The sequence below is a fragment of the Vanellus vanellus genome (genome assembly GCF_965231255.1).
Source record: "Vanellus vanellus genome assembly, chromosome: 21".
Classification (NCBI taxonomy): domain Eukaryota; kingdom Metazoa; phylum Chordata; class Aves; order Charadriiformes; family Charadriidae; genus Vanellus; species Vanellus vanellus.
This window is the reverse complement of record NC_138926.1, coordinates 8,061,484-8,085,273: the sequence shown is the minus strand read 5'-3', so window position 1 is coordinate 8,085,273 and position 23,790 is coordinate 8,061,484. Positions and strand designations below refer to the sequence as shown.

General features: G+C 59.3%; 1 protein-coding gene across 1 annotated transcript in view; it reads right to left on the bottom strand.

The window, feature by feature from the left end:
• The window catches only part of DSCAML1 (DS cell adhesion molecule like 1), a gene marked incomplete at both ends in the record, with an annotated part of 110,829 nt that overhangs the window by 25,794 nt on the left and 61,245 nt on the right, over window positions 1–23,790 (bottom strand). The window contains 4 exons of the mRNA XM_082493800.1: window positions 1,019–1,315; window positions 1,857–2,132; window positions 2,986–3,264; window positions 4,542–4,688. Of these exons, the coding sequence (XP_082349926.1) occupies window positions 1,019–1,315; window positions 1,857–2,132; window positions 2,986–3,264; window positions 4,542–4,688 (999 nt within the window). The remainder of the gene's footprint in view (window positions 1–1,018; window positions 1,316–1,856; window positions 2,133–2,985; window positions 3,265–4,541; window positions 4,689–23,790) is intronic.

Below are 23,790 nucleotides of genomic sequence, written 5' to 3'. Positions count from 1 at the left end.
GGTAAGCTGGATGGACAGTCCTTCTCATACTGGGACACATTTAGAAAAGGAGCAGGAAAAAAGAAATTAGCATCTTGCTCTGTAACCATCTCTCGGGCCTGTCTGAGGGACTCGCTCCATTCCAGGGAAAAAAAAGCCTGACTCTTATCTAGTGACAGCCCGTCAAGAGCTGAGAGAGGGGAAACAGGGAGAGAAGGGAACGTCCTCGTTGAAAGCGCTGCTCGGGCTTCTGATAGCTGAGGGATGAACTCGCTCCAAATTTAGTAGTAAATGGCAGCAAAATTCAGACTCTCCTGGGATCCCAGCCAAAAAGCCACTAGATCCATTTCAAACCCGAGACACAGACAAACACAGCCCTTCAACCCTCTTTCTCAGTAGGTAAATAAATGCTACCTTGTCTCTGTCTCGCTCCCACCTGTAAGCCTGGAAGCTTTAATTGCTGATTATTAATAGGCAGGGGCTTATACCGTACCCTGTGCCTGAGAGCGCTCCCTGCAACGCACCGAGCAACACGCTCCAGCCGCAATAACACGGTGATTAACGCGGCCATGGCTTTTAGCAGACAAAGAAAATACAGACGCGACAAATCAAAGCTCATTTTCCACGATTTCACGTGCTGCCTCATCATCGTTTGTCATGTAGATCCCTGCGCTGGCGGGCGCCTTCGCTGCCAGGGAGCCGGGCTCCCGCCGGCACCGGGGGGTGCTTGGCAGGGCCCGGGGGGCCCGGGACGCTCCGGTGCCCACCGCCACCTTCCCCGGGCACAGGGTCCCTTGGGGAGGTGTTTGCCAACCCGTTCAGCTCCCTGCTTCACACGGCGGGGAGGCTCAGCCCCGCGGGCAGGCGTGCGAGGGAGCGGGGCGGGAGCGGGGAGCTCGGGGAATCGGGCCGGACAGGCAGGGAGACCCGCGGGCTGGGAAGGGCAGAGGGAGGCGAGGAGGAGCGATCGGCCGGGGAACAGAACAACACCAAAACCGCAGTAAAAGTCCTATTCTGATATTTAAAAGTAGACAGGCACCTCTTACGTTTATTCGCGCTTGGTATTCGGCGCTGCCCACCGAGTTCCGCGCGGTGCACCGGTACACGCCGCCGTCCTTGATCTGCGGGCTCGTCACGTTCATGTGGCTGACGGTGGTGCCGTCCGACATGGTGTACTGGTTGGTGCGGTGCCCGCTGTCCCGCGGGATGGGCTCGTCGTCCAGCGCCCAGGTGACGGTGGGCGGGGGGGCCCCCTTGGCGGCACACATCAGGGAGAACTGCTCCCCGGGGTTGACCACCTTCTCGCTGAAGGAGGAGACGATGCGGGGGGTCCCATCTGGGGGGCACCCAGGGGGAGGGGGGTCAGGGAGCGGCAGCCACAGGCAGCAGCAGTCACCCTCACAGCCGGGAGAGGCGCCCACGTCGGCAACACGCGCCTGACCGTGCCTGCATCCCTGCGGCAGGGAGATGCTGAGAGGGGGCGAGGGGCATGCTAGTTGATAGATGCCAGCTCCAGGGGACATCAGGCTTGAGGTACCCAACCCTGGCCCAAACCTCCAGCAACGCGCACCTACGCCTGCTCCCGAGGAGCGGGGAGGGGACATCCACTGAGAGGCAGTGCCTCGGCCCCCGGGCTGGGGACAGGAAAGTCACCCCTTACTTTGGTCCTTCCCCGCCCCAGCCATGCTGTGTCCCCGAGCTGCTTGGGATGCCATGCACAGCCCAGCAAGCGGGGTGGCCCCAGGACCCCAGCACTGGGGGGGTCTCGCTGCCTTCCAGCCATGCACAAAGCATCCCCGTGTGCCCCACAGACACGGTGGCTCAGAGAGGGGCAGAGAAAAGCCCCCGCCACCCCTGTCCCGAGGAAGCCAGCTCACCCTCCAGCGTGATGATGGAAAAGTCCTGTGCCGTCTGGGACTTGCGGGTGGCAAAGCACTGGTAGGCCCCGGAGTGGCTCTTCTGCGCGGCCGTGATGAGGAGGGTCTCGTTGCTGATGCCCCGGATGGAGATGTAGTCATCCACCACCACGAGGTCCGTGTTGCGGTACCAGCGGATGATGTACTCGGGCGACCCGCTGAGGGCACAAGAGAGGATGACGGTGCTGCCGATGCCCGTTTTGAGCTTCTTTGGTGTGAGGGTCACACGCAGAGGGTCTGTGCGAGAAAGGGCGAGAGCGGGTGAGGCGTTGGCGGTGCCGGGAGGCATCTCGGCATTGCTGCGCGCTCTCTGCCTTGCCTGCCCTGGAAGCGCCAGCGCGACTACGCTTAAAATGTCACCACACAATAAGGCAGTGGCCCCTCCATCATCCTTCCTGCTTACAGCCCCCGCTTTTAACATCAGCCCTGAGCCTCCAGCTGGGGTGCCCGCACTGCTGGGGAGGCAGCAGGACAGCTAGAAGAAGTCATTGCCGTGGGTGACATGGCCAGGGTGCTGAGGAACAGTGCTGAGCTGGGGACACACCAGCGCAGCTCCCAGTATGCTGCCAACGCCAGGTCAGCTGTCTGCTCACTACGGTGCTGCTCCACGTGAGGTAGGCATGGTGCATGCTGGCCCCAGCGCCACCAGGATCCCAGTGACAGGAGGAACCCCCAGGAACAAAGCACGCCATGAATACTTGGCCTGCCCACGTAGTATTTGCTGTTTGGTTAGAGCTTATTCTGTGTAAATCAACCAAAGCGCAGAGGTCCCTAACACAAAACCAACATCACCATCCAGCAGTTCACATCCCTCGATATTGCTCCGAATTGTCTCGAGGCCCCTCTCCCTGCCCCGACTGAAGCGGTAAAGCAGGAGACGGCTGCAGATGCGCTGCCGCAGCAGGATAAGCCTTCTGCAAGCGCTCCGAGCGCCCCACCGGACATGCTGCATCGCGAGACAGCAGCTTCCAGCGCGTGACGCACCACGCCGAAATACAACGCTTGTAATTTATACAGCTCTATATTTAAGAAGGCAGCAGGACAGATGCCTCCCCGCCGCCGGGCCCCGCTCCCCGCCGCCAGCTCTCACCTATGACCGTGAGGGTCCCCGTGACCTCTGCGGACCCGAAGGTGTTGGTCACCTCGCAGATGTAGGTCCCGCTGTCCTCCACGCGCAGGTCGCTGATGGTCAGCCCCGTGATGCGCTTGGTCCAGCGGCTGTCGGTGGGGAGCGGGCGCCCGTCCTTGATCCACCGGACGGCCGGGTTGGGGTAGCCCGAGGCGATGCAGGGCAGCTCCACCAGCCGGCCCGCCTTCACCTCCCTGGACTGGAAGCTGTCTAGCATCGTGGGGATGGACTCTGCCGGGTCTGGGTTTGCAAAGAAAACAGGCTGACTCGGTGAAGAGGAGGCAGCGAGGCTTCTGCCTGCAGGGACACCCGGGACCACCACGCCCCCTGAATGTCAGCCGGGAGAGCAGCTCCCCTGCTCCCCGTGAGCTGGCAGCTCTGCCAGGCAGGAGCACGGGACGCCAGCCACATCCTCTGCTGGGCACGGCGGCTGGGGCAGCAGGCTTGTGGGGAGGTGGGAGGGAAAACGCATCTCACTAGCTGATGGGATGAATAAACTCAGCACCGGAGGAATTACTCAAGGTGACACCTAATTGGTGCAAAATACACAAATTCTGTGGCACATTTCAAAATTTACAAGCAAAGGGGCCCATCAGGCAGCTAGGAAAGGAGAAAATTAATCACCAAGTCTCAGGCGTGAAATTAAATTCCAGGGGAAAGAAACCTCTTTCATTACTCCCAAGCAGAAGTAAAATGCCGTGACGTGTAAATAATGACAGCGACCAGGAGGGGACCTGGCCAGATCAGACGCACATGGAGAGGGGACGATGCACCCAGTGGCAGCCTGCGCTCCTCGGGGGCCACGTGGCAGGACGGTCACGGGTGGGACACAGGACCCTCAGGTGTCTAAGAGGCTGGGGCAAGGTCGGGCAAGCCCCAGCCCGGCCACCCCGAACCCCTTCCCCACCCTCTGTGGGGTTAATTCGAAGAGCTCGTGCGGGAGCCACAGCCCGCGCACCCGAGGACAGAAAAAGCATATGGCAGAAAGCGGGCGCAGCGACGTGGCTGCGAGTCGGGCGAACTCCCTCGCGAGCGGAGTAATTTGGGCAGTCAGCGGAGCCGGGAGCGCCCCGAGACACCCGGCACTACGGACTGCGCTGCAGTATCGCTTGCATGTTCGTCACATCGCGTCAGGCTGCTCACATCGCGGGCTGTCACATCGCATCGCCTCGCACCCCATCGCCTCTCGCTCGGGGTGCTGCGCAGCGCTGCCGCCCGCCGCGGCCGGCACCGGGGGGGCTGCGTGCTCGGGGGCACACGTCAGGCGGCACGAACCCCCTGCGCAGCCCTACCGGGAGCTCCTACCCCACACTGGGATGTCCTCTTGCTGCGGGGATGGGAGGTAGCGATGCCATTGCTCACTCCTGCACCCTGGGGGAACAGGCACCGCCGAGGGCCGGCAGGGGAGCGGGTGGGCAGGCAGGCAGGGCTGGACACCCTCACAGGCGCAGGAGCCGCACCGGACCCTGCAGGACAGGGCTCCCCCCCACCAGCATCGCCGGCAGCTGCATGCTCACCTGAGACCGAGAGCCTGGCTCCGTTGCTCTGCCGCGTCTCCCCGCTGTACTTGTGCTTGGTGATACACCTGTAGGTGGACAAGGCATCTTCCTTCTGCACGTCCGATATGTACAAACCTCCATAAGAAGTAATAAAAAACCTATTTTCTGGAGACACAAAGGGAGGAGAAGGGTGAGCGAGCCAGCCCCAACCCGGCAGGTCATCTCCCAGGCTCTGGGGACCCGGGCCAAGCAAAGCCCCTGCACTCCGGGCAGGCGTCGGGGGGGCAGCGCGGGTCCTTCCTCTGCCTCCCCGCACCCCGACTGCACTGGGGTGCGGCCTCCGGCGTCGCCTGTGGGGCTGAAGTTTCAGGCAGGCCGGGGAAGTTGGGCCAAAACGGGTGAGCAGCAGCGCTTGCCTTCGCAGCCTCGTACGTGGCGGCGCTCATCCTGCGCCACGCACACCCGCCCAGGCACAAAGATGGCCTCGGGGTGTCCTTACACGCACCGGCGCTCCCCTGGGGGTCGGACCCAGGGGATTCAGGCGAGGCAGTCCCCGGCAGCCCTCTCCCCTCCTTGCCCCCGCCACCCGGCGGTACGAGCCCTGGGCTGGTCAGGGAGTCACAGCGACAGTGGCTGCGGCGGGAGAGGAGAGCACGCGGCACGACGCTCCGCCGCACCGCCATGTTGCCGCACGCTGCATAGCAACGCGGCAATTAAAAGTGAATCTATCCTGCTGAGTTAATAATTAGCTTAACTTACTTAGAAGCATGTGAAAACAAATAAGGGCTTGAGCTGTTATTTGAGCGCTGGGGGAGGATGGCGGGAGAGCAGGCAGGGCAGCGCTGCCGGAGCAGCCCCCTCCAGCCAGCAGGTTTTGGAGCCCGGCACACGCCAGAGCAGGCAGGGAAAGAAGTTTTCAACTCGCTCGTGAAGGTAGCCTGACCCCTATAACTCACCATGAATATTAGGAGTAATTAACACGAAGAGAAAGACCTGCGCTGTGGCACAACTTAGTGGCTCCATGGAGAGCAGGGTAAGCGGAGGCACTGGAGCAAAGCTCCCCTACCCGCCTGGAAACAGTGCTAACGGTGCCAGCAAGCCTTTGACCCCAGGTTTCGGGGGGGTCCTCGGGGTTTATTCCAGCACCAGATGCCACCGAGCCTCAACTGGGACAGGGCGGTCCATCTGCTCGGCTGCACCGTGTCGCCAGCCAGAGCACCCCCTGCCCAACGCAGGAAATGCAGAGAGGCAGAAGGTAATTAGTAGGGCTGAACGTTCGAAGCTGAAACCTTTAGACCTAATCTTTAAACCAGCAACGGCTGCAAATGGCTCCCTTCAAGCCCTGCACCACGCTTGGTAAACCAGGACCCAGTTGCCGAGGAAAATAATTTGGTTTTTTCTTCCAGCACCTTTTGGAAGCACCTGGATGTTCTCAGTTTAGGTGGAGGAAGGCGCCACAGTCAAACCCACGAGAGCAGGAGAAAGGCGGGTGGAATTCGGGAGCTGGAGGGCTGGCTGTGCCCCCGGGCAGGGCTGCAGAAGCCTCTCCCGGCAAGCGCTTGCGGCGCCGGGCTGGCAGGGACCGGGGCCCTCACCCAGGGGGCCGCAGCACAGCCCCGGCACCAGCCAAGGCCACGGCAGCCCTGAGCTCTGCCGGCACCACCCCGGGCCAGCTGCAGCTTGGCTAGATGTGCGTATTTGACTCTAATTGCTTGATATGAGAGTATTAGGGACTCTAAACAGCAAAGAAATGGCAGCCTTAATAAAACGTGGACCTGGCTGCAGTGAACAGAAGGCACAGGCGGCCGCCGGGCTGGCGGCCCCGTGCAGATTCCCCCTGGAAGCAGCGGGAGCGCCAGCCGGCAGCCCCGCGGTGTGCCACGGGCACCGGGGTGGCCGTCCCCATACATCTGGGAACCCACATCTCCACCCCTGCTTGGAGGGGCCAGGGGGTCCCCAGCCGAAACCTCAGGCGCGGGCTCTGCCGCCGCGGTACTGCACAGCATTGCCAGTGCAGCAGCACACGCGCCGCACCAGTATGCGACTGGGACCAGATGCGCCGCGAGTCTCGCGCTCCGCCGATTGGAGGCATCGAGGGATTCGTACGAACCTCCGTAAAAGGGAAGGGGGAGCCAGTCCCGCAAGCGCACTGAAATAACATGCAAATCAACCATTAATTTTTCATCTCCCATCAAACCAGTAAGCGAAGAACATTGGCTGCACTGGAATTTGAGAGAGGGGGGAGCCGGTTTCCATGGTAACAGGGGCTATATTTCACTAAGTGCTGGCAGCCCCAACTGCCCCCCCCCCCCCACACGCCGGCACACACGCACACGTCCGCGCACGGTTAACAACAGCCCTGGCTGCGGCCGTGCCCCTCCTCTGGAAACAAGCTGGGTCCGGGGAGAGATGCCGGGCAATAACTGATGCAAAGGGCTCCAACAGAGACCTCACCAAAGTGACTTATTGCCGAGTTTGCTAGCGAGATTAACGTTGAAGGTCGCCGAATAAAATCAGATCTTTCTGCCTGCCAGGACGCGGAAAAGCTTTATGGGAAGCTGAGGATTAAGTACATCCGTGGCCAGACTGGAGCGATGCGCCTCTAATAACTCTTCCAGCCAGACCTGAGCTGCTGCCTCGGGAAACGCCTCCCCAAAGCCCCCCCCGCCAGAGAGCAGGGGGCAGCCAGGAGCCCCGCCAGCCCCCGGGCTCACGCCTCACCCAGGGAAAAGCACGAGGGCGAGAGGGGGGCTCTGCTGCGCAGCAACCGTGAGGAGGGTCTCTCGCTGTGCACGCACACACAGACGTGCCAATACTTATTTACTGTTACCGAAATCCCCTGCCTGCGGTGGCCACGGAACTCCAGCATCAGTCCCAAGGGCCTTCCAATTTCAAGAGAAAAATTACAGTCGATACAGGTTACCAGCTACTGCGCTATCCAATATAGATTTATAAAAACAATGGGGTCAGGGCTTCAGGAGAGAGCACATTTTATAGTTCACAAGACTAATGAGATAACTTTCCCTTGGTACTCCGGGGCCAATATTTCCTTACGCGGTCTATTTTAACTGCTAGAGAATCAATAGGTGCCAGCGTTTATGAATTAGCCGTACTTGGAGCATATGCATCCCAAGGCATCCCGGACAAATCCAATAACTGTTTGGTGCTATTTCTGGCCACGTTTACAGTGACTAACGCCTCCCTGGGGGGAAGGCACGGAGGGGGAAGCCCCAAAGAATAAAGCACGTGATTTTCCACCGCTGCTGTAGCGGCACTTTTTTGCTGCTGCTGCTCTTCCAGGATGCCACTGGCCTGCCACGGGGCTCGCCCGGGGCCAAGGAGCCTCCTCGGGGCGGCCCAACAAACCTGGCCAGCCGGGAAACCCCTGCCTGCCACTGCGGCACGCCACAGCGCAGCACGGCACGGCACCGCTCGCCCCGTCGCTCTGCCAGCTGCCGGAGGGACTGCAGGCGCCTCCTGCCCCAGCATGGCCCGAGCACTGGGATGTGGCGCCCAGTTGGGGTGGCGGACACGGGGCAGAGCTGCCTTTCATCTCAGCCTGCTGAGCCCAGCTCGGTGCCACCCCAAATGCCAAAAGCAGAGGGGACCTGGATTGGGCACCAGATTACAGATCCATCCATCCATCCATCCCGGAGATGCTACAGAGGAACCGCAACTCCAGCTCAATGCAAATTTAATAAGAGCCGCACAATATCTGACAGATTTATTTACATGTTTGCCTGCAGTCGGGGTCCCAGGGGAGGTGCGAGGCCGCCGCTGCTCCCCAGCCCTTTCAAAGGCAGCACATCCCTCCCTCCCTCCCTCCCTCCCTCCCGTGCAGCCGCGTGCGGCCGAGCTGCTGCGCACCCACCCAAACGGTCCCACCTCGGAGCGCCGTGGGCATCCGCACCGCAACCCACGCCCGCCCAGCACGTGGCTCAGGCTTTGTGCCAGCGGGCTCCTTCTCTCCTCCCCCTTCGCCTGAAGAGAGCACCGTGCCCCAGAAACCTCGTCCCCAGAAACTGTGGGAGCCGCGTCCTGGGGAGGGCAGGGCAGGGGCAGCTGCCCGTCCCCATGGTGCCGTCCCCGCTGCCCGCTCCTGTGGGCACCGGAGGCTTTGCAGACCTTTCCCCCCCGCCCCCCGCAGACCTAGAGATCCAGAAAGAAACACAGCCCCGACAGAAGCCCTGGCCCAGCCGGCCGCGGGCAGGCACGCCAGCCACATGCCGGCTGCCGCCGAGCCGGAGAGGGGGAGACACCGCAGAGGAGGGGTGGAAGTCGGGGAGTCGTGACGGGCTTTCCGCCTCCCCTCCTTAATCTCCTTTATAAGCACGGCTCCATCTCCTCCCGTTACAGGATTAACACCCGTCTCTCATTCTCCTCTTGCAACAAGATTTTATTTCTAATTACGCTGTAATAAAACCGGGCGCGCTCCCAGGGCTTCTTCCAAATGACTTGTCGACACTAGGCGAGATTGGATCCCACTCGGGCCCCGCGCCGCCGCACGTTCATTAGGCATGCATGAGGGAGAGGTTTTAAGAATGGAATTGCATTTAAATGGCTTTTCTGAGAGGGAGAGATGAAACAAAAAAGAGAGAGAGAGAGAGAAGCAAAAAGCAGGAAAGGTTTAAAAGGAGGATGTCATTGTCACCTCCCTGTCACACCACCGCCCGGCAGCCGCCGTGCCGGGGACCCGCTCCCGGGTGCCCCAGGGACGCGGGGCAGGGACGAGCCCCCTGCCCCTGCAGAGCAGCCGGGGGACGGGGCTTGCCATCCCCTTGCTCACCCCCCGGCAGAGCCCATCCCACGCACGGCAGAGCCGCAGTTCAGCAGTGGATCCTTTTTGGGCGAATTAGCTCCCAACGTGCGACAGAGGTACCTGCAGAACCCCAGCCTGCCGGCGACGAGGCAACAAATCCCAAAGGAAATGCTGTGGGTTTTTTCTGAGCACGGAAATTGGCTCTGACCACTGGATTCACAGCCCCGAGAGCGGGTGGCGCGGCGGGGTACACACACCCTCCACAGCCGGCCGTAGAGAGAAGTTAAGCGCAGCCTCCGGCGGGCAGCTGCCGGATTTCAGCTCCTGCAGCCGGCAGGCATGAGGGCGCACGGCTCCCGGGCACAGGCAGCCAGCAAAAGGACGGCAGCCACGGGCACGAGGCATCGAGCATCCCACCCTGCCCTGCGCAGATGGGGTGCCCACAGCGCTGCCGTCTCCCCATTACTGCAGCCGAGGGGCACCGGTGGCAGCTGCTGCGGCGGCAGCCCGGTTTGCCGGCACAAACAGCCTCCGGAGCCGTGGATTTTCTTGGTGGGGCTGAGGGAGAGGCGCTCCGAAACAAAACTGGGATTGGTCAAGTCAGATACGTGCCCGGGCGATCCCGCTCCCGCAGCCGGGGAGCGAGCGGCCAGCACGTGGCTCGCACGTGCGCCGAGCGGAGCACCGGGAGCACCGCGGCCAGACCCCCCCCTCCAGACCTCGCGGCTCCCGCCAGCTGCTCAAGGTGCAATCCCCACCGCAAAAATTAATCACCGGCAGCATGACAAATAGTTTCCAACCAAGCAGAGGAAGTTAATCTGTTCACGGACACTCAAATTGGAGGCAGCGAAAGCCGGTGAATAAATTACTGCCGTCGCGAGGAACCCGCCGGGTGGGAATCACCTTGTTAAAGCTGCCCCCCACGCCGTGCCCTGCTCTCCCTGTCCCAAAGCACGCATTGTCTCCCGAAATCTTACAGTCCACGTAACAATTAGCATCTCTGTCACTTCACTCGGTGCAATGGCTTTACCGTCTGCATTTCTCTCTCTCTGGGCACCGAAGGCATGAGAGAAGTTCCAGTTTTGTGCAGGGGAAGCTTTTTTGGAAGGGACAGCAGAAGGCTGCGTGTTAGAGCTGCAAGCGCAACCCAGGCAGGTGCTTGAGGAAATAGCAAACGTTAATGTCATTTCACCCGGGCAAAAGAAAAACGTTGCTACGACGGTAGTATTTGATACAGGCGCTGTTTCCACCGCTCTCTGAGCAGCGGCTCCAGATGTTCTCCTTCCCCACCCGACTCGCTCGCAGCGTGCCGTTGCCGCTACCTGGACGCCGCTTCCCACATACGAGTCGGCAAACTCAGGAAAACAGATGTTAAGAAAGATCTCTCTCTATTAACTCCCTCGGAAGCAAGGTATCCTGCAGGGCTGGTAGGAGTTATTAAATCAAGAGTAATTATTTACCAAAGGGCCAGACTGGCAACTCATTTTCACGGGAGTAACGCCAGAATTAGGCTGCCCACGGAACTGGATTCACGCGGGCATCTGCGAGAGCAGAGTTGGCCTCTCCGGGTTCTAATCCGCCTCTGAGTCACCGCAGCTTTCCGCGGGCACGCGCCTGCTAAAATAAGAGCCAGACTCGGGCAGCGGGAAGCGGGAGTGTTTGGGGACACTTTCCCTTGTTTGTGTACGCTACTTTGCGGAGGAGAGGCTTTCGCCGAAACAAACCGAGGAGGAAATTCCCCCGGGGGGAGAACAGCTCTGCAGAGCGGCCGCGGGGCCAAGGCTGGGGCTCGCCCGCAGCGCGGCCCCCGGCACCGCCGTCCCCCGGCGTCACCCGCCCTGGCGCTGTCAAAGCGGGAGGAGGAATTAATCTCCCGAGGTGGTCCGGAGCCGTCTAATACCAGCAGAAAATTACAGAACAGGATGAAGAGCATTACAAAATGAATAGGAGGGGACTAGAGATTTCCATGGCTAATCCTGTTAACGAGACAATTTCTTATCAAACTCATTATGTGGCAGAAAGCGGAGGGGAGGGAGGGGCAGGGAAGGGGGACTGGGGAAGGTGGGGAGGAACGGCGACGCCGGCTAAAGGCAACCCGGGGCGCATCTGGACCCGGGACCGGCAGGACAGCGCCGCGTCTCCCCGAGCTCAGCATCTCCGTACCGTGCGCATCGCTATAGAGAGAATTGTATTTCTATTTCCAAGGAGAGCTAAATATTACTAGAGTGACATTTACCACAAAATAGTGCCGTCTGCTTCAGATGTATTACTAGTCCTCTCCCAGCGCCGAGCCGCGGCGGGTAGAGATTACAGCAGGCATAAAAAAAATGTATATAAAATCCATCGAGATAACACTCATTTCAAAAAACGATTTTTCCAGTATAATTTTTTTTTAACCTCCTATTACGATGAGCCTCGTTTTCCAGGAGGAAGCAAAATGAAAGGCTTCAGTCCGCAGGTTGAATGCGTGTCTGCCTTTGCTCCGGCGGCGGCGGCAGAGGCTTCGGCGCGGGCTGGGCAGCGGGGCAGGGGCTGACGCCCGTCTCCCGCTCAGCCGTGCAAGAGCGCAGCGGAGCAGCCCGGCACAGCACACCGCCGCTGCCGGCGAGGCTCAGAGATTCCTGGCAGATTTCTGCGCGTTCCCCACCAGCCCCTCCACCTTCCGCCCCCCAGTCGCAGGGGCTTTACTGCTACTTTGTGCACAGGGTTTAAATGTTTTTATTCTTTCTCTTTTTTTAATTCGCTATTTAAAAAAAGCACAGAACTAGTCAGATTTCATGCTAATGAGAAGAGAATCTGGATCGAGGACTGTGCAAAAATTTGCATCTCAAAGAGGAAAACAGGAAGTCACTAAGAAAGGAAAATCCACCGCCGAGGTAGCGTGTATGGCCATAATTAGGCTAATGCTGCCTCTGTTCTGTCAGCTCATTTCCATCAGCCCCAGGGTAACGGGGGACAACAGACTCCTTCACCACCCTCCCGCAGCACGGAGACGTGGTTCCCTGCCGCGGCACCCGGCCCCGGCGCAGCCCGCCACGGAGAGCGCCGGCACGAGGGATGCCGAGAGCCAGGCCGGCGCAAGGGATGGAGCATGGCACGGGGAGCACGCCGGCCCCGCTCCCCCAGGAGGGAGGGTCTGCAAGAAAGGACGCCCATTTGGAGAGTCTTCTCCAACGGTACCGCCAACACGGTCTGCCATGGGCGCGCGTGCCCGCCCAAAGGAAGAAAATACTGCAGCACCCTCGTGTTACGTCACCCAGAACAGCCCCGTAACCAGGCTCTCCCCCAGGAGGGCCCTACGAGGCGGCTCGCCCCAGCCTGCCCACACCACGGCCGTGGCCAACGCGCCAGTCTGCCCGGCCACAACACGGCGCCGGTTCCCACCGCCCGCCCGGACGCGCGGCTGCCTCCAGCCTGCCCGCCTCGGCACCGGGCACCGCGCAGAAACCCGCAGCACAGACCAAGCGATCGTCGTCCCCCCTTTTGAGAGGGGCCAATTTCATCAGTTTTCCCTTGATTTTTTAATTGGTTTTTATTGCCACTGTAGACGTCACCGTACAAACAATTCTGAATAGCTCTAACCAAGATCTTCGCTCATAAAAATCCGTCACGAATGCCGAGAATGACAGAAATGGAAAATGCCTAATGAAAACAAAGGGGAAAACAACAGGTACTTCAGTCCTTCGCCATCCATCAACAACCTCGGGTTATTAAAAATACGGGAGGGAAAAAGAATCCTCCCATCTGCAATCAAATCTTGAGAAATCTTGAAAAGACAAATACCTGCATAGGAGGAAATTCTTTGCCCCCACTCCAGTCTGCAGGAGTTTCGCCATAATTATAATAAGAGTAAGGCTGCTGGATAACACGAGAATTATTTTCCCCACTTACATTGTCAAATGATCATCTTGCCCTGCAGTGAAATCTCAATAATTATAATGCTGAACCATGAAAGAACAAAGAAATAGAAAAAAAAAAAAAAAAAAGCCGTGTTTTCTTCCAGGGAGCGGGGGGGAGGGGAGAGAATCGCGATCGCAGGGCTGAAAGTGCGTCCTTTCTCTAATTATCTTTCTCAGGGCCGCGCATCTCTCATCCGAGCGGTGAGAAGCCCTCCGCCGCCTCTCTGCGTGCCCTGAGCCGCCGGGCGAGCCCCCCCGTCAAGCGCGGCCGCTCCAGTGCCCCGAGAACCCCGTCGGATGGCGCAGGCACCTCCGTGCCCAAGGCGGTGGAGTGTCCCCACCGCGAAATCGGCTGTTTGGGAGGAGCGGGATGCGCAGCATCGCCCCTCGGCCCCCCGCGGCCCCAGCTCTGCAGGGCCCCCCCGCCGGCGCGGGCGGCCGAGGGGGCTCGGCCACGGGACGGAGGGAGCGCCGGCCGCAAAGCCGGCCATCGCTAGCCCTGCCTTCGCACCCCGTCCGACCCCAGCGCCCCTCGGCGGGGCAAAGCGAGGGGAGATAAAAGAGAAAGGGGACCGAGAAGGGGGGGAGGGGGGGCATAAAGGAGGCGAACAAGAAAAACAAGACGACAGAACGCTTGCTCCACAGCCCTCGGCTAAATTACAAACCGGTTTACTGAGGTGGAAAGCTGCAGTGAGCTGAGGAGGAATATGTGGAAACCATCTGCAGATTTAAAAATAATCTATTTTACGATCACCCTCGAACATATTCTTTTGCAGAAACCAAATAGGATTTGTTGTTGTTGTTTTGTGCAAACTGTGAGGGAAAAATTACTAGAAACATGCAGGGGGTTTTGCCTTCTTGAGTACTGAGAGGCTAAATATGCCCTTCCTTATGTTTAGAATAGTAACAGTCATCTTAAAATTAACTTGGTCTGCATCAGAGCTTAAAAACAGTCGCAATTCCGAGCCTGCAGAAAGCAGGACAAACCTGCACTGGGATATCTAGCGCTTCTAGCTGACAGATGTCTTCCTACGTACAGTAAATATAGGTCGTCTTTTCCTACCCAGAGAACTGTAGATCTTAATTAACCAGGCCACTAGCAGCATATGTAATGATTTTTTCGCGGCTTGCTAAGCAAACCTTCCCTTGATTAGGCGGAGGGAACGTAAGACGCATGTGTAAGGGAACCGTCTCCCCCTGACCCGACGGCCTCGCTCCAGCCGCAGCAGTCCGGGCAAGCCTCGCGCTGCGGCCCCCGTTGTTATTTCACGCTACGAAATCTGCCTAACGAGATCAGAAGGGTGCGGAGCCGGGCATCGTCCCGACCGCTGGGCGCAGCCAACAGCCCTACCGCGGCCGAGCCCAAAGCTCCGCTTTCCCAACGGCAGCCAGAGGGGGTTATTAAGCTTTGCAGACTAAACCGCGCTCCTCCTTGTAAGCCACTTCTGGATTAAATTATCTCCAGGCTCAGAAAGCCAGAGACAAACGAGCTAATGAAATTCATGCTGCATTATGATAAAGTCGTGCCGAGCCCTCGGCGGAGGGGCAGTTGGCGCTGGGGTGGGCGAGGGCAGGCGGCAGCACCCATCCCTCCCGGGCGCCGCGTCCCTCTGAGACGCCATCGGTGAAGGCGAGCGCGCCGCCGGCAGCGCCTCCGCAGCCGGTCTGTGCCGGGGGCGCAGAGCCCGGGCCGGCCGCCGCTCAGCCCCGCTGCCGCAGTCCTCGGGGAAGGAGGAGGGGGAGAGGCGGGCAAAGCTTTACAAGACAGCAGCCGCGCACCCCCGAACGAGGGCGTCGGGCAAGCACCCAGCCTTCGCAGCGGTTCGCGTGCACAGGGTGCTCCGAATCCGACAGCTGGTCTTTACAAACCCCTTGAATTAAAGGGAAGGGAGAGCAGAGCCCAAGCGCGCGGCCTGGATCCTCTTACGGAGTGTATTTCTACAGCCAGACGCACACTTGGCACTGCAGGAATAGCGTAACCAGACCTATTGGCAAAGGCCAAACCGTTGATGCTGGGGATGCTCTGGCTCTCCAGAAAACCAAGCGAGAAGCTTCCTAGAGCTGTGGAGGGAAGGCTGGAGGCCAGAAAGCTCCTTCTGCAACATGGAAAACTGCAGGAGAGCTGCAAATCGCTGCCCTGCACCGGGCTTAAGTGAATCTCCTCCTAACAAGACCTTGTTTTGATCTGATAAGAAAAAACAGAGGCTTCACAAAAGGAACTCCTGTTCCTTTAGTTCCCTGTGGTTCCCTAAAAGTCGAGAGTAAAGTGGAACGATCCCACACTGCCGCTCGCTGCCACAGTCTCATGTCCATGCAGACACGCGCGGTGCATCCCCTCCTCCTCTCCCTGCTACTCACCGGGGGAAAAGAAAAAAAAAAAGAAAAAAAAAATCAGTGAATGTGACTCAAACAAAGAGCAGAACTTCCTCCCTGCTCATTAGCGCTGGAAAAGCAACAGAAAAAAAAATCCGCAGGACATAACCTCCTCTTCAGCTCTGAAGTCTGAATGGCTTGAGGAGAGGGTGGTTGGGTTTATTCTTCGCATTTCACCTTGCTCAGAGTTGGTGTGCACGTTTTTAATAAATGCGGTAGGGGCAGGAGCCCACGCCGATGAAGGCGCCCCCAAAACCACGTGGCCTGTGTGCTGGGCCTGCAAAAGCCCACCCCGGGGCAGGCAGATCCCTGCACACGAGTCCCTCCCGCAGGCACAGCCCCATTGCCACCCGCTTTTGGGGGCTGTCGGCAGCTCGAGGCAGCACACGGCGACCCCCCCGGCCCCTGGCACGCTCCCGCTCCTTCCTCCCTCCGCAGCGGGTGACTCCAGAGGAAAACCACCTCTCCTTGCCTTCCCCACCTGCCCCGCAGCCAGGAGCGCTCGCGGGGGCTGGCGGTGGGAGAGGAGGGGGCTGCCGGGTGGCATGGGGGCATCACCTGTCCTCGCCTCCCGTCTGCTCCCCGAGCACCACCACCCGCCGTAACAGCAAACCCGGGGACTGAAGTGCGGGTGAAATACACTGCCTCTTTAGGAGGGGGAGAGAAGGCAGAAATGTCTCTGCAGCCACAAAAGCCACCGGTGGGTCCCCATGAGCCCTTCTCCATTCACCCACGTTCCAGTGCTGAAAAGGTTCAGGGAGCGACTGGGGAGCTGCAGGCTTTCACAGGGAGAAATAACCCTCACGTAGCGTTAGCGTCACTCTCCCTGACATAGGTATGGCACAAATTCTCTAAAGAGCATCTTCACCACACGCAGGGGCTGCGGCGACGGCAGCGTGGCTGGGAGGAGGAGCAACCCCCTTCCTTCACAGCACACGATCCGCCGCATCTTATCAATAATTATTAAGACAAGGCAAATGTATGTTGACCTAGTTAGAGGTCCAAGAACAAAACCAAGCACAGTGGCTCTGTTTAATAAGCCGGCAGTTCTGACAAAGACAGGCCAGTCTGGTTGCTGCGGGAGCCTCAGCATTAACACCTGCACCCCGCAAGGACCAGCAACACCCAAAGCACCACGGCTCAGAGGAGAGGGCAGCGCACAAAATGTGCCTGTGCCCAGCCCTGGTCCTGCCATGGACCCCAGGAGAGCAGTCTGCACATCAGCAGAAGAGCACGTTGCCAGGGGAGCCTGGAAGAATTCTGGTACCTACTCATCTAGCAGAATTTACGGACAGATTTGGCACCTGGATCATAAATTACTGTTATGCTGATGCCATGGTTTAGGCCAAATCGGCTACTGGGGACCTGGGGGACCCCAGGTGGGACCGACAGATGCTCCCCTCTACCCCTCTACAAAGAGAGAGGCAGAGGAGGAAAAAGAGACGTATGAGTTTAGAAGGAACTAAACTACTTTCATGAAATATTAATAATAAAATAAAAAGAAATAATGAAATATATACAAAACCGTATCAAGCTCCTGAGATGACAATCACGCCACCGGCTGGCACTGGGGCAGTCCCAGGCTGGACTCAGTGACAGATGGGAACTGGATTCCCGGTCTGCATTCAGGATGGGGATCACAGGCAGACGAACAGAGTCCTCCTCAGACGTCGGCCATTGAAGGAAGAGCCCGTGACCCTTTGGTCCCTCAGCTTTTATACTGAGCATGAGGCAGATGGGATGGAATGCCCCGTTGGTCAGTTTTGGGTCACCTGTCCTGTCCGCTCCTCCCCGCAGGTGGGACCCCACTATGTTACTTGCCCCGTTGGAGGGTCGGAAGCGGAAAAGCAAAGTTGTTTGGCCGTGGGGGTTAGAGCAATAAGCAGAGCCTCTCTGCACACCGTGCCCGGGCATCAGCTGTAAACATAGGTCTGATCACTCTGAGAGAGTGAACACTGTCTGCACAATATGCAGTTAATGTCAGTAGTTAGAGAGGCCCGGCTAAGAAGTGAAATTACTGAACAAAATTGGTCCTGTTTTACCTCAAACCAGGACAGCCGAGCAGAGCAGGCTGCCTCAGAGCGCCGCTCAGCAGCGCTGGGGGCAGGAGCAGAGGTGCCGGCTCTGCAAACCAGCACAGCACGAGCGAGCTGCATCCGAGCCGTAATCCCGCTGAAGAGTTCTCCTCCACCACGAACGAGGAGGAGAGCGTGCCACCAGGGCCACCTCGTCATTACCATCGGCAGCATATTTAGCTGTTGTCACAAGGCAGCGGCTTTCATGAAGAGCTATACTTGAGCGCTGCCCTGCCTCCTTCAGCAGGGCTACGAGCACGGCCGCGCTGGAGGGCTGCACGCTCCCTCTCCCTGGGAGTGGGGACCCTCTTCTCCGAGCAGAAAGGCAGCCCGCCGGCTCTTTTGCCACGACGTCGAGTGGGGCTGGTGACCGGGAGGGAGCGCAGGAGCCGGGCGTGCACCAGGACCACGCTGCCCTTTGGCAGAGCAGGACGGAAGGGATGCGACAGCCGGGCAGGAGGAGCTGGGGTGCCCAGGCTCTGAGGCCACGCTCACCGCACACCCCCCCAACTTCGGTTGTCTTCCTCCTGCCGCCGCTCTCTCGGGCTCAGCCTACTCTGGTGGGAAATGGCAACGTGGCTGCCAGGTCCGAGCCTGGTGCTGTTGGCGCTTTATCAACCCTCTAGACACCTCTTAAAAGCCTTGCTGATCAATTTTGCCAGGTAGCACGGAGACTTACGGGGCAGGGAGACTTATGAGCAGGGCAGGAGAGCGCTGCCGTGACCCCAGCAGCTCGCCAACGCTGTCACGCTCCACTGTGAGGCTTTCGATTCAGGGGGCTCGCGAGGATGCCAGCGGGCCCTCGGAAGGAAAGCAGTACCTCCAGGAACAGGGACCTCAACCCAAAAACCAGCGACGGGGAGGGAACGGCCCCAGCAGGCAGCTCCTGCGAGCCAGGGCACTGAGGCAATGCTACGGCAAGCGGACCATCAGTGAGGAGGAGGGAAGTGGCACTGTGGCCATACTGATGTGACAGCACTGATGCGACTGCTGTACCAAACTATCCGGGAGTATAAGCAGCGCCATAGTGGGTCAGAGGGATGCTCTGTCTGCCCAGTGCTCAGCCCTGGCAGCAGCAAGAGCAGTCGCTGCTCCGGGAGGGCACACAAGTACGGGCATTTCTGCTGTCTGCTTCCCTCCTGCCTGCCCAGCATCCCCCATGGCATCAGGGATGCGAGCTGGGACATCCCTGCCTCGTCTTTTCAGTAACTGCTTATGGATCTGCTGTCTGGATGTATCTAATCAATCCCTCCCAACCCCGGTGATAGGATCTGTGTCCGCAGCCTTCTGCGGCCGCAAAGCGGACGACCCGCTGCCAGAACAGGCACTTTCTCTCAAAGCGATCCCCTCCCCACCGTGCGAGCGCTGGGGGATTCGGTGAGTAACAGTTTATGCTTCAAAGACTGTGGGGAAATACTCCGGATAGCTCAAAACAGGATCACAAAAAATGATTCAGGGCTGGAAGAATTCGTCAGATGCTGTGGGATGCGGCACAATCCCCAGCACCCATCTGCGAGCGGTGCCTTGGTCACCACAGACACAGAAAAGAGAGATCCCCTGTCCTCCTGACAGCAGCACAACAGTATCCCCAGCCTGGGAGCTCAACTTAGGCAAATTCAACCTTGAAATAAGATGCAATTTCCTAGCAACAAGTAATGAGATGCTGGGGCAACTTACCAGGAAAGCAAGCGGACTCCACACGGCTCAAAGTCTTTAAATGCAATGAGATTTTGTTATGACACGCTTTCACCTGCCTTCCGAGCGTCCAGGGGCTGGAGCGGGCTGGGGAACGCCCCGACCCCCAACACAGCTCTTAGCGGTCCGTTTGGGTTTAGCCTGGGGGAAGCAGGGAGCGGCACACGAGGGCCTGGCACCCCCAGGCATGGCCGCAGGGTTGCCCGTTATTTTTAGGAAGCACGTTCCCTTCAAGAGACATAGGCTGTTGTCACAAAGGCAGAGATGCACAACGACCCCAGGCTGTGCTCCACTGGGTTTGGGGTGTTTGGTTCCTGGGGGCTGGGACCCCAGAATTCACCAGTGACTTGGAAGGTGTGACCTACTGCGTCTCGCTCACCCGCAGCACACACACACACAGTTTTATCAGAGGCCTGAGCTCATTCTGTCCCCTCCTGCCTCCGATTTGCTTCCCTGCAGTGACATTTGGGATGAACCCCTTCATCCCTGGCAAACGTGACAGGCTCTTGAGAGGTGCCCACCCCAACCCCTGCCAGGTCGGAGCGTCGCTCTGGGCAAGGGACACGAGGACAGTGTGGACATTGTCATCATCGGCCTGGGGGGACACCTCCTCGGCCACTGGCCTTCTGCCCAAGGCTCCCTCCTGCTCTGCACGGTTCAGTGGTGCCTTTACAGCATTCGCTGTGCCAGGACAGCCCGGGGCCTCAGCGCCAGCTTCAGCAGTCACGGCTGGCCTCGTCCAAGCCGGCTGCCACGGAGAGGCAGCAGCCCACACCGGGAAGCCACTGCTGCTGGGTCACCCCAGGAGGGCAGGCACAGAAGGGACCCACGGACGCGGGGGTGCAAAGGGATGGCCCCTGGAACAGGCTGGAGAGCCCCTCCCTGGATGGCACGCAGCACCCAGCCTCACGTGCCCAGCTCCAAGGGCAACGGACCACAGGGCACTCCCCCCTAAAGGACTGAGGGACAGACTTCCACGACAGAGTCCCGCCAAACAAAGCCCTCCTGTCCAGGGCAGGGACCCAGATCTCCATCCCTCCCCAGCCTGGGAGCACTTGCTCTTCTTCGTGATCCAGCCCCTGCTCAGGACCCTCTGCCCCTGCCGCGCTGCAGCCAAATCTCACCTCCAAAAAGCCTTTCAAAACTGACGGGATACAAATTATGCATCCCTTTCAGCTGCTATTCAAGCCTTGCTGGCCACCCTTCTCAGCAGCTGCTGCCTCGCACACACGCCTCCGATGCCGTGCTGGAAGGGTGGGCAGAGGCTGGTGGGACAATTTTGGGAGCAAGGAGGGGCATGCGCAGCATCGTATGCAGCCACACAAGGAGGCTCTGCAGCCACAAGCGACAAGGAAGGCAACATGAGCACAGTTTGCACCACAAGCAGAGCAGAGAGCTGTGCCGCTGTCGGGCAGGGTGAATATGCTGTCGCGACAAAAAGCTGAGCTGTCCCAGGGAAGGCGGCGGGGAGGGCAGCACGGGACGGGCTCGCGATGCTCCTGGCTGACACGCGTTAGCAGGCGCACGAGGTAAAGCGGCAGGGCCCATACCCAGCCAATTCACAAACGTTTTATTCATAAAAACACTGCAAAGTTCACGTGCATCCCCTAATTACTCAACCTGCTCCTCTGTCAGGTGAATAATGAGTGAGGGGAAAAATAATCAGCAATTTGTCCAAAACCACGTGGAGAAATTCACCGAATGCGTTATAGCAGCGCTCTGCATACAGAAACCCAGAGCCGACGCGTCCCGCGCAGCCGTGCTGTGGCACGTATAAAAACCCACGGCACACACAAGAGAGCAGCCCATACGTAACTAGTGCCCACCATCCGGCAGCGCTTTCAGCGCACACCCCCCACCCCTGCCGGCCGGTTCAGGCCCCGCTGAGACACAGCTGCCCGCAGGGCACCGGGCAGCCCTCACTCACGGAGACGCTTCTTGCGGCCAGGGTTCAGAGCAATGGGACGCGAGCTGCTGGGGCCAGGGCAGGCCACGGTGCTCGGACGCCAGGAGCAGGGGCTGCAGCTCCCGCCGACCCTCAGCAAAGCTGCAGGACATGGCAGCATCCCTATTTCATACGGAGCTTGGCTCACAACCGACAGCTCGCCCCTGCAAGGACGGGGGTGCAGCTGCAGCGGGGTGGCTCCCGCACCCCCAGCACGGCAGCAGAGGCGTCGGGCACGTCAGCCCCAGCCCCCTTGGGTGCTCACAGCAAGCAAGGGACGAGAGACAAGAAATCCCTAAAGTACCCTCTTCCAGCCTCTTTCAGCACGACAGCTGCAGCAGAGGAAGGCCCCATACAGGGCACGGGACATTAAAACCCCTCCAGTGGGTCCCAGGGTAAAAGGCAGCTCAACTCCCTTTGGGATATGATTTACATGCCTGGCCTTTACTGCCTTCATCCTCATCCCCACGCAACGAGGAGAGGTGGCTCGAGGCGACAGATCTGTGCCGAAGCCCCACTCGTGAACAAGGCGCGCTGGGCGAGAGCCCCGCTTCCCCCTGCTCCCTTTGGGGTTGCTTCTTCTGCCGCACTCACTCTGAAGCGCGAACAAGAGCGGCATGGCTGGACAAGCTCTCGTTACCATAACTCGCCTCCTTCGCTGCCGATCCCTGCCCTAACGCCGGCTGCCAGCACTCGCTCGGGGCTCAGGCCCGTGCCAGCAGTGGCACCCGGTGCCCCAAAGCCCGTCCCACGCGGCTGGAGGCCGTTTCCAGGGGCTCCCAGCACAGACCAAAGCCGGGGCTGAGCTGGCCCTGTCGCAGCTACACCTCAGAGGAGAATCACCTTTAAAAAGCAGCGAGGAGCTCCTGCCTCCTTGGAGCGCTCCAAAGCCCAGCCAGGCCTTGCTCTCTGCAGCACTGCTAATTACCACCGTGTTTCCAGAAGGCAGGAATAATTAAAACACCTTCCCTTTCCCCCGAGAGCGAGAGCAGGAGCCTTAGCGGATGGCACAGGGAAGGGAAGCCATTTCCCAAACTTCTCCGCTCTCCTTAGGAGCTGGCCCTGCGGCAGGGCGGAGCGCGCCGCCCGAGAGCGGCCAGGAGCCTCCCCGGGGGATGCTTTTGTCAGCGCTCACCCAAAAGAGCGAGAGCAAAGCAGCTGGCACGAGAGGGCTGGATGGGAAACCGCAGCATTTGTGGTTGAAGAGGCACTGAAGAGCCAGCATGCCTGCTCCCGAGGAGCAGCTTCAGCCAGGGGATAATTGCCTTTGCACACTAATTATTTAAAAAGAAACTCATCCACTAAAATAGTGTGGAAAAGCATCATAGACCATTAGCAGTGGACGCCCCCGCCTCGTGCGCGCTAGCATCCCGACACGCTGCGTCACCCTGTTGGTCCATGGGGGAGGCGGTGGGTGTAAGGACAGGGCCACCAAGAGAGCCCCAGGGCCACCGTGCAGGTCTCGGGCCAACACCGGCTTTCAGACACGGGCCCTGCAGCTCCAGGAAAGTTGCACACAAATGTTCGCATCTCCGTAGTGACAAATGGGAGCGCACGTCTTCCGGAGCGTAGTCACAGAGAGGTGAGGGGAAGGATGGAAACAAAAGGCAGCAATAAATCACTTCCCCGCTGCTACCCGAGGAGATATAATTAAGTTTATGCCTGGAGTGGCGTTGCTGACAGTAGTCCCGGAATGAGATAAACATAACGCGTGAGGTTAGGCTGCAGCATACAAGTGCAGAGTGGCAGGTGATACCTGCGCTCGGTAATGGTCCTCAATTAGGGAGCTGCGATCTCCAAACGCAAGCTACAGGGGAGACTGCCACTAGATTCCTTAAAAGCCGCACATCAGACGGCGCAGGGCACCAGTGCGCAGCCAGAAAGGGCTCTGCTGCCGCTGGTGAGGTGCCCGGTGCCCCTGCCAGCCTCACCCCCAGCGCCCCGGCCCAGGGGTCTCCCCCCCTTCCCGGGCCCCCGGCCCCACCGTCACCCACGCACGGCACAGAGGGCGGCACCCAGAGGTCCACCGCGGTGCCGAGCTCACCAGCCCGCGTCCTGCTCGCGCTTAAGCACAGGCTTAACTTTAAGCACATGAAATGTCCACTGATCCCCAAAGGATTATTCGCGGGCTCGGCTGCCTGCGCCGGGTGCTCTGCGGGCGCGGGGCAGCGCGGCTCAGCGTTGCACCCCGGGACACAAGGCAGCGATGACCCCCACAACGGGGGGGTCATCAACCAAAATGGCAAGGTGGGCCTCGTCCATCCGGCTCAGCACAGGGACCGTCGCTGAGCTTTGAAACTGAGCTGGTCTCACCAAAACAGTGTGGTCGGCGCAAACCATCCTGTACTTGAACACATCTGCATTTTTCTAAACACTCTCCCCGATTCTCTTAGAATTTTCTACAGCCCTGTATTAATCCTCAGTTATTTATGCAAAAGTGGTTCGTTTGGGGTTTTTGGTAGCATGCAATAATTGAAGACAATTGCAAAACAGAAGCAAATTTTCAAAGTCGTCTAGTCTT